General features: G+C 34.3%; 1 protein-coding gene across 1 annotated transcript in view; it reads left to right on the forward strand.

Annotated features, from left to right (window-relative positions):
- The window catches only part of Tanc2 (tetratricopeptide repeat, ankyrin repeat and coiled-coil containing 2), a 412,218-nt gene that overhangs the window by 318,815 nt on the left and 77,608 nt on the right, over positions 1 to 15,795 (forward strand). The window contains exon 12 of the mRNA XM_077800862.1: positions 2,110 to 2,341. Within this exon, the coding sequence (XP_077656988.1) occupies positions 2,110 to 2,341 (232 nt within the window). The remainder of the gene's footprint in view (positions 1 to 2,109; positions 2,342 to 15,795) is intronic.

The raw sequence follows: 15,795 nt of genomic DNA on the forward strand, positions 1-15,795 counted from the left end.
TCTACCACTGAGTTACACCCCAGCCCTTTTTGTTGTTGTTGTTTTGTTTGAGACAAGATCTCACCAATTTGCCTAGGCTGGCCTTGAACTTGGAATCTCCTGCCTCAGCCTCCTGAGTAGCAGGGATTACAGGCATAAATCTAGCCAGACTTGGTTTTATACATAGGAGAAGTTGTGGATAATATCATTAGACAATTTTGGGAAGTATGACTGCTTTTGATAGATTGTATGTATATGCACATACTACATAGCTACTTTGAAATGTCTGGTAAATAACCTTTTTTGAGTCACCTTGCAAATCTTAGGAAGGTGTCAAATGGTTTTTCTACCTGAATTTTACAAAGGAATCAAGACTTTACATTTGGAATGCCAAAGAAATATTTAAAATTAAAATAGAAGTAGGCACCAAAGATACAACTTTAACATTGATCTTTGTTAAAATGAAACTATTCAGCCAAGTATACAAATAATTTTTATCTTTAAAGTGATAACCCCATTACTTTGAGTAAAGGGTAAATTATAGCTTATTTGCTGAGCTGCGCTTAGCCCTGGCATATGGAATCAGTTGAAGCCATATATGATGACAATTCATATTGATTTTGCTGTTTGTTTTTTCATCAAGTGGAAATTTGTATCTTTGTAGACAATAACCCCTGATATTCACTGTTTATTGAGAGGACAGATCAATTGCTGACAGCGTTTTCCTTTAAGTTTCTTTACATTGTCTTTAAAATATGTTGATAAAGTAGTGACTGATCTGTCTGAAGAAAAGAGTAGAAAATTTTTTAAATACAGTCTCTGATTTCCAGTTTCCATATTGTGCTTAGACTTCATTGCTTCACTCACAAGCAGTTCCTATCTTTGACTTTGTATATGCAGCAACATTGCCTGAATTGTTCAATTGTTCATTTTTTTATGTTTAATGAGAAGGATTTCAAGTGCTTAAAATTTTTTCACTTTTCTAGCATGCATTGAGGAGCTAAGAAGACCATACTCATAATCAGGAGCCTTTTCAAAGCACAACTCTATAGTAGATGACTGTTGTCCAAGAGATGATTAAAAAACTGGAGTTCCAGTGGTATATCCATGAATGCCACTGAGACAGGTTTTAATTGCCTGTAAAAACAAATCTAGGAACTAAAAAAAAAAAACAGCATGTATGGAACTATCAGGTGGAAGTGATGAGCAAGGAGGAGAGTAGAGATAACTAGGCTGACAGCGGCTGACATTACTATTTACTATGAGAGCGCCATGCCAAATTCTTTCCATACATCAAACTGAATTTCCCCTGCCAATGGCATATTTTCTACACAGTCCCATCATTTTTTTTGGTAGTTAATGATCCATAAAAGTGTTCTAGATTAAAATCACCCTCAGTACTTTCTCTTGAGGTAAAAGGAACAACCAACAGATATAGAGTGAACTTTTTGCACATTTAAAACAAAAAACCAGAGCCTAAAGCTCCAGGTTCCAGCCAGTCAGCCCAGCCTCTAGATGTTATTAAGACTCATAAATTTTTTAAGTTCTTTGAATTTAAGACCTCATCTAACAAAAATTTCACCCCTTCTCTGCTCCCTTTTATCAAATTCTGTGTTTGGGTTCTCAGAAAATATTTAATGATAATTTTAAAATCTGAATTACTTTATTTTGTGAGACTTAGTTCATAACACAATTGGAATCACAAAAAATGACATAAGCATATGTATTTGTTGAGACTAACATGATTTTTCTCTATCTTGTTCCTAATGTTTTGTTACAAGATTAGATTTACAGTACCACTATGCAGAGTAAATAAATGTTAGTGATATTAATGTACATCTTGAATCTCATTCTTGCTTCCTATTTTCCTATTTCTTATGATCCAGAAGGAAAATTTAATTTTTACTTATAAATTTTAATTTGGGGTTGTGATATCCTATGTGTAAAAGAGAACTATCATATGAGATTTTTGATCTTACATAAATCAGGCAGTTGAGTTAGCAGCTTTCATTTATACTTGAAAAGGTAAAGAAAATGGAGAGAGAAAAGACAGAGAATGATCATGTAATAACTGTAGCTATTGCTTTTGCCACTGATAAGCCTGTTTGCATTCTCATCTTCCATTTGTAGGTGGTTGCCTATCACTATTGCCAAGCAGATAATGCCTATACCTGCCTGGTACCAGAATTTGTCCACAATGTTGCTGCCCTGCTCTGCCGCTCACCTCAGCTGACAGCTTATCGGGAGCAGCTTCTTCGGGAGCCTCACCTGCAGAGCATGCTGAGCCTTCGATCCTGTGTTCAAGACCCCATGGCCTCCTTTCGGAGAGGAGTCCTGGAGCCCCTGGAGAATCTCCACAAAGGTATAGATGAGGTCCAAGGAGATGAAAGGAGCCCCAGGTCACCTGTTCACACTATAAAAATGATTATTTTTATCACATTAACAAAACTAAATGTTCCATAGCTAATGTCCTACAAGATAGGACATTAAGAAATAGAAGATTTTACTTGAAAAAAAAAAACAGTTCCTACAAGAAGTGCTACTTCCTTTAAAAAATTTTTATTTTGATTCCCAAATTTAATTCATTTTCCTTATACTAATGATAGTAGAGCTTCCAATCCTGTTTGTGAAGTTAAAATGAAACAGTAAAATTTGTGGCTCCAACTCAAGTGTTGTAGAGTTTCTATGGTTAGAAACTCTCCAGTCTTCATGTAATATTTTTATTACCCCATCAGTTCAGGTAAAGCATTCATGATTGTACAACCTTGTGTTTATACTAGAAATCACTGAATTATATAGTATGAAAGATATTTAAAAGGTATAAGTATATTCCATGGTCCATAAATTACATCAGGAAAGGTATTTTTTAAATAAAAACAAAATTAAATGGACTCTACCTCCCATTCATGGGAGGTCTTTCCTACCTTCTTCCTCTGCAGCTCTAGTGCCCTCCAGAGCCTGACAGCCATCTCCTTAAAGAGAGTACATGACTTCACATGTGTCTCTTCCTTATATTTTTTACACTGTGTTCTCAGTGCTACAAGCCAAAGAAAAGGATTTGAGTAAGCATGAGATCCTGAACAATCCTGTTTATTCCCAAAAGACTTTTATACCTTTCTCAAAAGTTTTGAATACTATAAGAAAAAGTGTTCATAATTTCTATTCTCCTGGCCATCATCTTTAGTTCAACTCTGATGCTGATTACTTAGTCCTCAAATTTCTCTTTCTTCTTAAATCCAATAACCTTTATTTCTATTACCTCTCTTCTGCCTATTAGCTTAATCACACCTTGGAATTTTTCCACAAATATTTAAAGCATATTTCCTATACATTCACTCAATTTCTAATCTTGTTAATTCTGCCTTTATTGTTCCTCACATTCATTTTTCTCAATTTGTTCCTACCATTATTACCCCCAAGAGCTATTTAGCTACCAATAACATTGTATCATTATTACTCCTTCCTGGTATTCTCTGGCTGAGTACTTCTTTCACATCATAATACACCTATAAAATTATAAACATTTGTATAGCAGACTGAGATAAAAATTCATGACTACTTATAGCTGAACATAGCAGCCCTCAATCTATAACTATGCCAAGCTATGCATAACCTAAGGACTAAAGCAATTCCTTTTTTTTTTTTTAGACTGGGTCTTAATGTTTTGCCCAAGCTTGTCTCAATCTCTTGGTCTCAAGTGATCCCCCTGTCTCAGGCTTACAAGTAGCTGGGACTATTACCAGCACATGCCTCCATACCAACTAAGGGATTCATTTCTAAGTATAGTTCCCATTCATTCATGGCCTACCTGATGGAGGAGTTCTTCCTCAGTTTCTCTAGTTTTCTAGAATTTATGTACTGCTTTCAGATAAAGCTTCATAAAATATTGCTCTGATCATTTAGTTTCCCCAGCTCAAAACCCAATCCTAGTGACCTGGGAGGCTGAGGCAAGAGAATCGCAAATTCAAAACCAGCCTCAGCAACTTAGTAGAGGCCCTAAGCAACTTAGCAAGACCCCGTCTCAAATTTTTAAAAAAGAACTGGGGATGTATCTCAGTGGTAAAACACCCCCTGGGTTCAATCCCCAGTACCCAAAAAAACAAAAACAAAAAATCAAAAAACAATGATTCCCTGTTGCCTACTGAATATAACTTCTAGCTCCACAGTGCTTGATGGTCTGGATCCAGCCTACTTTCCAGCCTTATTTTTTGGTTTTAGCCTTATGAACCTTATGCTTACATGTAAACTAAAATATTTAATATTCCTTAAATACTTTCCTACATTTTCTTTCTCCATATATACATTTAGTGTTTCCTTTGCTTAATATGCCTTCTCATCACATCTCTTGACTTTAAGAATTCTGTCCACCTTTTTATTTAATTATTATTTTTTACATTCTTTTTTTATTAATTTTTTTATTTTATATGATAGTGGAATGCATAATAATTCTTATTACACATATAGAGCACAAATTTTTCATATCTCTGGTTGTATACAAAGTATATTCACACTAATTTATATCTTCATACATGTACTTTGGATAACGATGTCCATCACATTCCACCATCATTTATAACCCCCTGCCCCCTCCCTTCCCCTCCCACCCCTCTGCCCTATGTAGAGTTTGTCTATTCCTCCCACGCTCCCTCTCCCTACCCCACTATGAGTCAGCCTCCTTATATCAGAGAAAACATCCGGCATTTGGTTTTTTTGGAATTGGCTAACTTCACTTAGCATTATCTTCTCTAACTCCATCCTTTTACCTTCAAATGCCATGATTTTATTATCTTTTATTGCTAAGTAATATTCCATTATGTATATATGCCACATTTTTTATACATTCTTCTACTGAAGGGCATCTAGGTTGGTTCCACAGTTTAGCTATTGTGAATTGTGCTGCTATCACTATTGATGTGGCTATGTCCCTGTAGTATGCTGTTTTTAAGTCCTTTGGGTATAGACAAAGGAGAGGGATAACTGGGTCAAATGGTGGTTCCTTTCCCAGTCTTCCAAGGAATCTCCATACTGCTTTGCTTTCCATATTGGCTGCACCAATTTGTAGTCCCACCAGCAGTGTATGAGTGTGCCTTTCTCCCCACATCTTCACCAGCACTTATTATTGTTTTTCTTCATAACAGCTGTCATTCTGACTAGAGTGAGATGAAATCTTAGAGTAGTTTTGATTTGCATTTCTCTAATTGCTAGCAATGATGAACATTTTTTTCATATATTTGTTGATTGATTGCTTTATCATCTTCTGAGAAGAGTCTGTTCAGGTCTTAGGCCCTTTTTTTTTTTTACTTTTTTTTATTTGTTTTAAATAGTTACACATGACAGTACAATGACCTTGACATATCATACATTTGCATCAGATGGGATATAATATCTCATTTTTCTGAGTATACAGGTTGCAGAATCACATTGGTCATGCATTCACATATATACACACAGTAATGTTTATTTATTTTTTAGTTGTAGTTGCACACGATACCTTTATTTATATGTGGTGCTGAGGATCGAACCCAGGGCCTCGCACATGCTAGGCAAGTGCTCTACCACTGAGCCACAACTCCAGCCCCCTTGGCCCATTATTGATTGGGTTATTGTTTTTGGTCTTTAGCATTTTGAGTTCTATATATACCCTAGAGATTAGTCTCTGATGTATGAGGGGTAAAAATTTGCTCCCAAGATGTAGGCTCTCTATTCACATGCTACCCCCAACCATCATAGATCAGCATCCACTAATCAGAGAAAACACTCAGGCTTTAGTTTTGGGGGTTGGCTTACTTCGCTTAGCATAATATTCTCCAGATCCATCCATTTACCTGCAAATGCCATAATTTTATTCTTTTGTAATGCTGAGTAATATTTCATTGTGTATATATACCAGCTTCTTTATCCATTCATCTACTGATAGGAATCTAGGTTGGTTCCACAGTTTAGCTATTGTGAATTCAGCTGCTTTAAACATTGGTGTGGCTATGTCACTGTAATATGCTGATTTTAAGTCCTTTGGGTATAGACCGAGAATGGGATAGCTGAGTCAAAAGGTAGTTTCATTCCAAGTTTTCTGAGGAATCTCCACACTGCTTTCCAAAGTGATTGCACCAATTTGCAGTCCCATAAGCAATGTATGAGTGTACCTTTTCCCCACATCCTCTCTAACACTCATTTTTGCTTGTATTCTTGATAACTGCCAAAGAATTCTACCCACCTTTCAAAGACCAGCTTAAATGCCACCTTTCCCTTGAGACACCTGTTGATTCATCTTCCTGCCTCCAGTCAGAAATAGTGTCCTTCCAAAAGCCATAGATCTTTTTTAAAAATCACAATTATGATATTCTAACACATTACTATAAGTATAATTAGAATTTAAAATTTTATCACAAACATTACTATAAGCCAGATATTATACTTTGCTTGCACTGTATAAAACTTAATTATTTCTATACTTATCCCTTTGGCTGAACTGTATGCTTTTGAAGTTAAGATTTTTGTGTGTATATGATGTTTGGGATCAAACCCAGGGCCTTACACATGCTGGTACATGCTCTACCACTGAGCTGCATTCCCAGGTCACAGAACCTTATTTTTATTTCATTTTTATTCATCATAGTCATTCTCTGACTTAAACATAAGAAGAAATTTTAAGAAATAAATTTTGAGGGGCTGGGGCTGTAGCTCAGTGGTAGAGTGCTTGCCTAGCATTTGTGAGGCACTGGGTTCGATCCTTAGCACCACATATAAGTAAATAAAATAAAGTTATAAAAATACAACCAAAAAAATTTAAAAAAAATAAATTTGAACACATAAGTGACCATGGAAACTGCTAATCTGCAAGGATATATTAAGGAAGTATTGTGATATAAGGATCTACACCTACTGGGTATTTCAAAGAGAATATGCAAGCACTTTTACAGAGTCAGCTCTGGATTCTCAACTATATTCCATGTTTTATAAATTTGCTACAAAATATATCTATTGCTTACTTAGGTCTCTATAATCAACTTTAGATATCCCTAGTTTTTGAAACATTAAAAATTGTTTGAGGGGCTGGGATTGTGGCTTAGCGGTAGAGCGCTCGCCAAGCACCGGTGGGACCCAGGTTTGATCCTCAGCACCACATAAAAAATAAAGGCATAGTGTTGTGTCCATCTACACCAAAAAATAAATATTTTTTTAAAATTATTTGATTAAATCAAAAGAATTCATGAAGAAAAGTGAAAACAAATTAAGTCAGAACAAACAAAATGGTAGACTTAAAATCAATCATAATTGGGGCTGGGGATGTGGCTCAAGCGGTAGCGCGCTCACCTGGCATGCGTACGGCCTGGGTTCGATCCTCAGCACCACATATAAAAACAAAGATGTTGTGTCCGCCGAAAACTTAAAAAATAAATATTAAAAAATTCTCCCCCCCCCTCTCTTACTCTCTCTTTTAAAAAAAGTCAATCATATCAATAGTTATATTAAATGTAAATAGACCAAACATATTAAAAGACAGAAACTGTAAAACCATGTAAAAAGCAAGACTTCATATACTCTCTGTTTAACTTATTTAAATATGAAAATACAGATTGAAAGCAAAAGTTATTACCCAGAGTAAGCAGAAAGAAGGGTATAATAAAAGCAAGAGCTGAAAATGATGAAATAGAAAATTGATGGTAAAAATAGATAAATTCCAGCAATGCTTTTTAAGAAAATGAGAGAACAATATCAGGAACTAAAAAGAGATATCACTACAATTCCTAAAATTATTAAAAGAAAAGTAAGTAATCATTATAACTAACTTTATAACAATAAATTTAAAACATTACCTACCATGAGCACCTTCTTTAAAAACAAAAACAAAAAATACCCACAGTCTACCAGAAGTGACTCTAGAAGAAATAGAAAATCTAAATAGCACTATGTCTATTACATCTAATTGTAATCTAAAAGAAACATAAAATCTTTCCACAAAGAAAACTACAGATTCTTATAGTTTCACTGATTAATTATATCCAACCTTTAAAGAAGAACTAATGTCAGCCTTATACAGATGTTTTCAGAAACAGAAAAGAAGGGAGCATTTCACAGGTTATTAGGCAAGCATAATGCTAACACCAAAATCAGTAGCTTATAAGAAAAGAAGATTATAAAGCAGTACTCCTCATGACCATATAGTAAAATCCTGAAAAAAAAAACCTAATAGCAAATTAATTAGTCCTGCTTGGTCACAAATGCAATGTTAGTTAAACATTTGAAAGTTAATCAGCAAGTTTTTTTATATTAACAGAATGAAAGAGAACATTCTGATAATCATCTTAATAAATGCCAAAAAGCATTTGGCAGAATCCTACATCAATTAATATTAAAAAGTTTTGCAAACTCGGAATAGAAAAAAGCTTAGTTTGATAAAGGGCAACTCCAAAAAACATATAGCTAATGGTGAAATATTGACTATTTTCCTCCTAAGATCAAGACCAACACAAGACCAACACAATGTTCTTTCTTTTTTTTAATTTTTAATATTTATTTTTTTTCTTTAGTTTTCGGCAGACACAACATCTTTGTATGTGGTGCTGAGGATCGAACCCGGGCCACACGCATGCCAAGCGAGCGCGCTACCGCTTGAGCCATATCCCCAGCCCCACAATGTTCTTTCACTCTCAGTAATTACGTTTAACATCCCATTGGTGGTCCAAGCTAGCACAACGAGAATATAAGCAAAAAAGCAAATAATATAAAGATTGGAAAGGAATAAGTAAAATTTTTTATCTACAGACAGCATGATTATCTGCATAGAGTGTTCTAAGGACTCTACCCAAGAAAGCCTACTAGAACTAATAAGTACAAAGCTTTAAATTACAAGACAATGTATAAAATCTATTTATTTACTAGCAACAAAAGTTGAAAAATGAAATTTAAAGGTAGTGTGTCAGTTTTAAAACATGGCTATAAAATCTTTGACATTCCTTTCATTGAAAGTTGGTGTCTACATCTCCTCCCCTTGTATTTGAGTAGGCTTCTGACTACTTGAACCAACAATACTGCAAAGTGATGTTAAAAGTGATATCTAAGGTGAGGTCATAAATGACCATGAAACTTTCCTCTTGTTTAGTGAAATGCTTGCTTTTGGAGGTAGGTATTGCCATGTTAAGAAGTCTGGTTACCCAGAATTCACCATTGTGAAGAAGTACAAACCACATGGAGAGTCCAGTTGACTATTCCATTCTTCAAGTCATTTCAGATCTGACACCAAATTATATCATCAGTGAATAAGCTTCCAAATGGTTTGTGCCCTCAGCCCTGTCCATTCATGTAACCCTAGCTGTTTGATATAGCAGTAAGTAACTAAAACATACTGTTTTCAGTAGCATCAAAAAAAAACATGTAATACTTAAGCATAAATTTAACAAAAGATATGTAAAACCTCTACAGAGAAAGCACAGTGAAAACATTGCAGAATTAATTTAACAAATTTAGTAAATGGAAGATGTATGTTACATATATGGATTGAAAAATGTCAATTTTTCCTCAACTGGTTTATAAAGTCAACATAATTCCAAAGTCCCAGCAGGGTTTCTATGTAAAATATTGACAACTTTTAGAAAACCAAAGGATCAAGAATAGCAAACAATTTTGAAAAAGAAAAATGTTGGAAGACTTGACAATATTTAGTTTCAAGGCTTACAACATTGTGGATTACTACAATAATCATGACAGGCAGTGATGTTTTACTAAGTTTGACAGCCAGCTCAGGGTTAAAGAGCTTATTTGAGGTGTAAAAATTTAGCAGTCAACTCTCATGAGCCAATTTGAGTCAGCTCCAACACCCCATTGACAGGGTGGTATTCACACAGGACTAGAAAATAGACTAGTGGAACAGAATGGAGTATCCAGGAATAGACCCACATATAAATGTAATCTATTAATATTCTCAAATCTTTAAAGACAATTTGGGAAAGATAATTCTTGCTATCAAATGGTACTTGAACCACTGAAAACATATATGGGGGGTGGTATGAATCTCAATCCTTACCTCACATTGTATATAGTAATAAATTTAAGGTGGATCATAGGCCTAAGCAGAAAAGCATAATTTCTAGAGCTGATAGAAGAAACGTAAGAGAATAGCTTTACACCTTAGCATAGGTAACAATTTCTTCAGAAATGTTTTCTAAGGTGATAAATTAATTTCATCAAAATTAAAAATGTCTACTCACCAAAGATAATAAAGGGTAAAGCAAGTCACAAAATGGAAGACAGCGTTTTTATCTATGTGTATGTGTATGTATGTGTGTAGGTATATAAGAAAGCATTGGTATCCATAACACCTAAAAAACACATGCAAACCAATAATGAAAAGATAAAGCAATCCTATTTTAGTTTTCATTTATTGATTTGTCTGTGTGTGTGGTATGAGATGGAACTCAAGGCTTTGCACATAGTAAGCCTGAACTCTACCACTGAGCTGCATCTCCACCCCAAATTAGCCCAATGTTTTGTTTTGGTTTTGTTTGTTTTTGGTTTGGGGGAGTTGGGGTACCAAGGGTTGAACTCAGGGGCACTCAACCACTGAGCCACATCCCAGCCCTGTTTTTTTTTTAATATTTTTAGTTGAAGATGGACACAATAACTTTATTTTGTTTATTTTATTTTTGTGGGTGTGTGGTGTGATTCTGAGGATCAAACCCAGTGCTCACACATGCAAGGGCAAGCCACATCCCCAGCCCTATTCTGTATTTTATTTAGAGACAGGATCTCACTGAGTTGCATAGCTCCTCACTGTTACTGAGGCTGGCTTTGAACTCACCATCTTCCTGCCTCAACCTTTCAAGCCACTGGGATTATAGGTGTGCACCACCGAGCCCAGCTAAGGTTTTGTTTTTATTTTTTTTCCTTGCCCCACCTCCACCCTTTGGTGCCTGGGATTGAATTCATGGCCTCCCACATGGTAGGCACATGCTCTACTATGGAGCTATCACCCCAGCAACAATCCCATTTCAAAAGAGATAAAAGATTTAAACATTTAGATTAACATTTAGATAGATTAATAAGCTACAAGGACATGAAGTGTTTAATATCATAAGTTACCAAAGAAATGCAAATTTAAATTACAATGAGATACCAGTTCACACCCGTTCAAATGGTAAAATTAAAAAGAATATCCATCAAATGTTAGTAAGGATGATAAACAACTAGAATTCTCTCTAAAATTCTGGTGGGATTTTAAAATGGCACAATTACCTTTCAAAAACAGGTAGTTAAATATACTGCTTTATAACAAAGCAATTCTATTCCTATATGTTTACCCAAAGGAAATTAAAAATATCTACAAAAAAATCTTGTGCAGAATGTTTAGCAGCTTTATTCATAGTAGTCAAAAAGTAGAGACAATTCAAATGTCCATCAATAGAATGGATAAACATAAATTCATTAAGTGGAATACTTCTTAGGACCAAAAAGGATAATATATAATAATAAACTCAACAGTGTACGTGAGTTGCAGAAACATCATATTAAGCAAAAGAAGCAAATTTCGTCTGTGAAATTAGAAGAGTGGTCATTGCCTATGAAGGTTGGCTAGAAGGGAACCTAAGGGAATTTTCTAGAGTGTTGGCAATGTTCTACATTTCAATCCAGGTATTGGTTTCATGAGTACATTTGTGTCAAAACTCACCAAAGTATACTGTTAAGATCTTCTCAATTCACTATATATAAATTTTATTGTAATAATTTTTCAAATGGATATTTTTTTAAAAGTAGCTAGAATTTCATTTCCAATGGAAAACACTTAAAATTTACAATTAGAAACTAGATTTCAAATTACATACTTTTTTTAAAAAAAAGTCAACATTTTTTCACAATACTTTATAGTTCCATAAGTATAGTTATTAGAACACACATACCCATATACACACATAAATGAAAAACTTTTGAAGTTTTTCGGTAGGCCTTTTGCTTGAGCCACCAATGGAATGAATGAGAAGCGTATTCATTATCACAACTAAGAGACATAGAATTCAGAAGTAATATGAAGCTTTTCTAAATAAAAAATATTAGCTGAATCTTCTTAACATTTATAATAATTTCTATACAATGTGCTAGTGATATAATCTCATGTACCAGGATTCAGTTATTAATTTGGCTGTGTCCTTTACTCTTAAAATTATTTCTCTCAGGCGCCTAGGTAAGTTGCTAGAATGGGACTACTAAGGAAAACAGAACACATATTTGTTAAGTATACATGTAAAGGGAGGCAATGGGAAATCCCTGGTGGATGTGTATTTTCAAAGCGTTAAAAACCTGCACAAAAATCAACTCAAATAAGATCTCAAAACCCAGAATTAGACAAGAAACAATGCAACTACTAGAAGAAAACACAGGAGCAACTCTCCAACACATTGGTGTAGGCATTACCTTCCTTAATAAGACTGCTAAAGCTCAAGAAATAAAACCAAGAATCAGTAAATGGTATGATATCAAATTTTAAAGATTCTACTCAGTAAAGAAAATAAGAGTGTGAAGAAAGAGCCTACAGAATAGGAGAAAATCTTTGGGATCCACTCTTCTGATGGGATTTATAACCAGAATACATTAAAAAACTCAAAAAAATTTAACACCAAAGAAAACTATAATAACCCATTCACTAACTGGGCAGAAAATTCTCTAAAGAGAGATTTCTCAAGAGATGAGATGCAAATGGCCAACAAATATTTTATGAAAAAAATGTTCACCATCCTTGGCAATTAGAGAAATGCAGATCAGAACTACACTGAGAGTTCATCTCATCCCAGTTAGAATGGCAGTCATCAAGAATACAAAGAACAGCAGGTAGGTTGTAGCTCAGTTGTAGAGCACTTGCCTAGCATGTGTAAAACAGCACTGCATATAAATAAATAAAGGTCCATCAACAACTTTTTAAAAAGATAAGCATTTTTTTAAAAAAAGAATGCAGATAATAATAATTGCTGGTGAAGATGTGAGGGGAAAGGTTGGTAGTACTACAAGTTAGTACAGTCACTTTGGAAAGTAGTATGGAGATTCTTCAGAAGACTAGAATCATATGACTCAGGTATACCACACCTTGGTGTTTATCCAAAGAACTAAAATCAGCATATTATGATACATGCATACCAATGTTTAGCATCACAATCCATAATAGCCAAGTTATGGAACCATCCTAGGTACCCATTAACAAATGAATATATAAAAGAAAATATGGCATATATACACAATGGAGTTCTACTCAGCCATAAAGAAGAATGAAATTATATCATTTACTGAGTGGGTAGAACTGGAAAACATCATGGTAAGTGAAATAAGCCAGACTTAGAAAGTCAAAGGTCAAATATTTTCTTTCATATACAAAGGCTAGAAGGAAAAACAGGAATAACAAAAATCAAAAGCACAAAAGAGTGGAGGCTGGGGATATATCTTATGGTACACAGCACTAGCCTAGCATGTGCAAGACCCTAGCTTCAATCCCCGTCACTGCCAAAAAAAAAAAAAAAAAATAGTGGGGGGAATCTTATGAAAACAGAAGGAAGATCAGTAGAGCAGAAGCAGGGAACCAAGGAGGAATGAGGAGGTGTTGGAAAGGGGAAGATTTGGAGAGTAATGCTATGTGCTTTTATGAATGTATCACCATTCATTCCAGTTTTACATGTAGCTATAATGTATCAATTTTTTAAAAATGAGTAAAAAGAAGGAAGAGTAATAGAGCACAGGAAAGAGATCCTAAGAGGGAGGAGAGGAGACCCGAGGGAAAGCGGTAATACATGGGATTGAAAGAAGAAAACTATGTTATTTGAATTTATGAATACGTCAAAATGAACCCCACTATTATGTTTATTATGCACTAATAAATAAATTATAAAAATAAGGGTTAAAGGTTTTAAAGAACCTATCCAATGACTTGTTAGCTAATGCAATGGTTATTAAACATCAAGACATTAAAGTTTTCAACTAGTTCATGACAAAAATAAGATATATATATATATATATATATATATAGGTTTATATTGCTTCAATTTTTTAAATCATAAAATATCTTCTGTTCTATGAAATAATGGTGAAAATGGATAGTAGTTATTATTTTAAATGTTCTTACATGGCAAAATATTAAGTAGTAGTAGTTTTAATCAGCTTTTTTTTTTTTTTTTTGCTTCTGTGACTGAAAGACCTGATGAGAATAAATGTACAGGAGGAAAAGTTTATTTGAGGGTTCATGGTTTCAGAGGTCTGGATCCACAGACAGCAGGCTCATTCCTCATGTCTCCAGGTGTAGCAGAGGGAAGCAGCTCAAGTTATGATCAGAAAGGACAGAGAGAGAGACCTCCACTTGCCAGATACAAATATATAACCCAAAGCAATACCCCAATCCAGCCATACCTTATCACTTCAGTTGCCACTCAGTTAATACCTATCAGAGAATTAATTCACTGATTGGGTTAACAGTCTTACAACCCAATCATTTCTCCTCTGAACCTTCTTGCATTGTCTCACATGTGAGCTTTTGGGTGACATATCACATTCAAACCATAAGAGTAGTCTTTTGTTAGTCCTCATTTTTTTTTTAGTTTTCATTTGCAAAATCCTTTAAAAGTTCCTAAATTAGAGTATTATTTAAATAATCTAAAACTATTTGAAAATTAACATGCAGAAGCATTATTGTAAAGCTGTTACTTTTGAAATGCAAAATCTAAATAAGTTCTCATCTCTTAAGTATTTAATTAAGAAACCTCATTTACCAAAAGAAAAGGAATGATTTTAGGAATAGTTTTCATTAGTTTACATTACTAATGGCATTGGGAAATTCTTTGCATTTATTGTTGTAAATCCTAAAAATTATGATAATCTTGTATAAACATGACATCCTCACTTCTTAACAGATGAAATATTTATTGATATACCTGCATTCACAAGTGATTTATAAGTTCTTCAAAGGAGGGAGAGAATCTAAAATATAAATAAATAATGCCAGGATTTGTAAAAATATCATTATTGTATCTTCTTGTTCTTGTTGGCAGTAGAATATATTTCAACATATCATACATATATGGAGTGTAATTCCCACTATTGTGGTTGTATATGATATGGAGTTACATTGGTCATGTATTCATATATGAACATAGGGAAGTTATGTCTGTTACTGTCTTTCCCATTCTCATCCCTCCTCTCTTCTCTCTATTCCCCCTATCCAATCTGGTGAACCTTCAGTCCTCCTTCCTGCTCCATGTATTGTGAATTAGTATCCACATATCAAAGAGAACATCCAGCCTTAGTTTTTGGAATTGGCTTATTTCACTTAACATGATAGCCTTCAGTTCCATCCATTTACCAGCAAATGCCATAATTTCATTCTTTTTTATGACTGAGTAATATTCCATTGTGTATATGTACCACATTTTCTTTATCCATTCATCTGTTGAAGGGCACCTACATTGGTTCCATAGCTTAGCTGTTGTGAATTAAGCTGCTGTAAACATTGATGTGGCTATGTCACTGTAGTATGCAGATTTTATATGCTGATTTTATATCCTTTGGGTATATACCAAGGAGTGGGATAACTGGGTCAAATGTTGGTTCAATTTCAGATTTTCTGAGAAATCTCCATACTACTTTCCAGAGTGACTGCACTAATTTGTAGTCCTACCAGCAATGTATGAGTGTACCTTTTTCTCTAAATCCTTGCCAACATGTATTGTTACTTGTATTCTTGATAATTGCTATTCTGATTGAAGTGAGATAAAATCTTAGTTTTAATTTGCATTTCTCAAATTGCTACTGATGTTGAACATTTTTTCATAGATTTATTTACCACATTTC

The sequence above is a fragment of the Urocitellus parryii genome, chromosome 7 (assembly GCF_045843805.1).
Source record: "Urocitellus parryii isolate mUroPar1 chromosome 7, mUroPar1.hap1, whole genome shotgun sequence".
NCBI classification, from domain to species: Eukaryota; Metazoa; Chordata; class Mammalia; order Rodentia; family Sciuridae; genus Urocitellus; species Urocitellus parryii.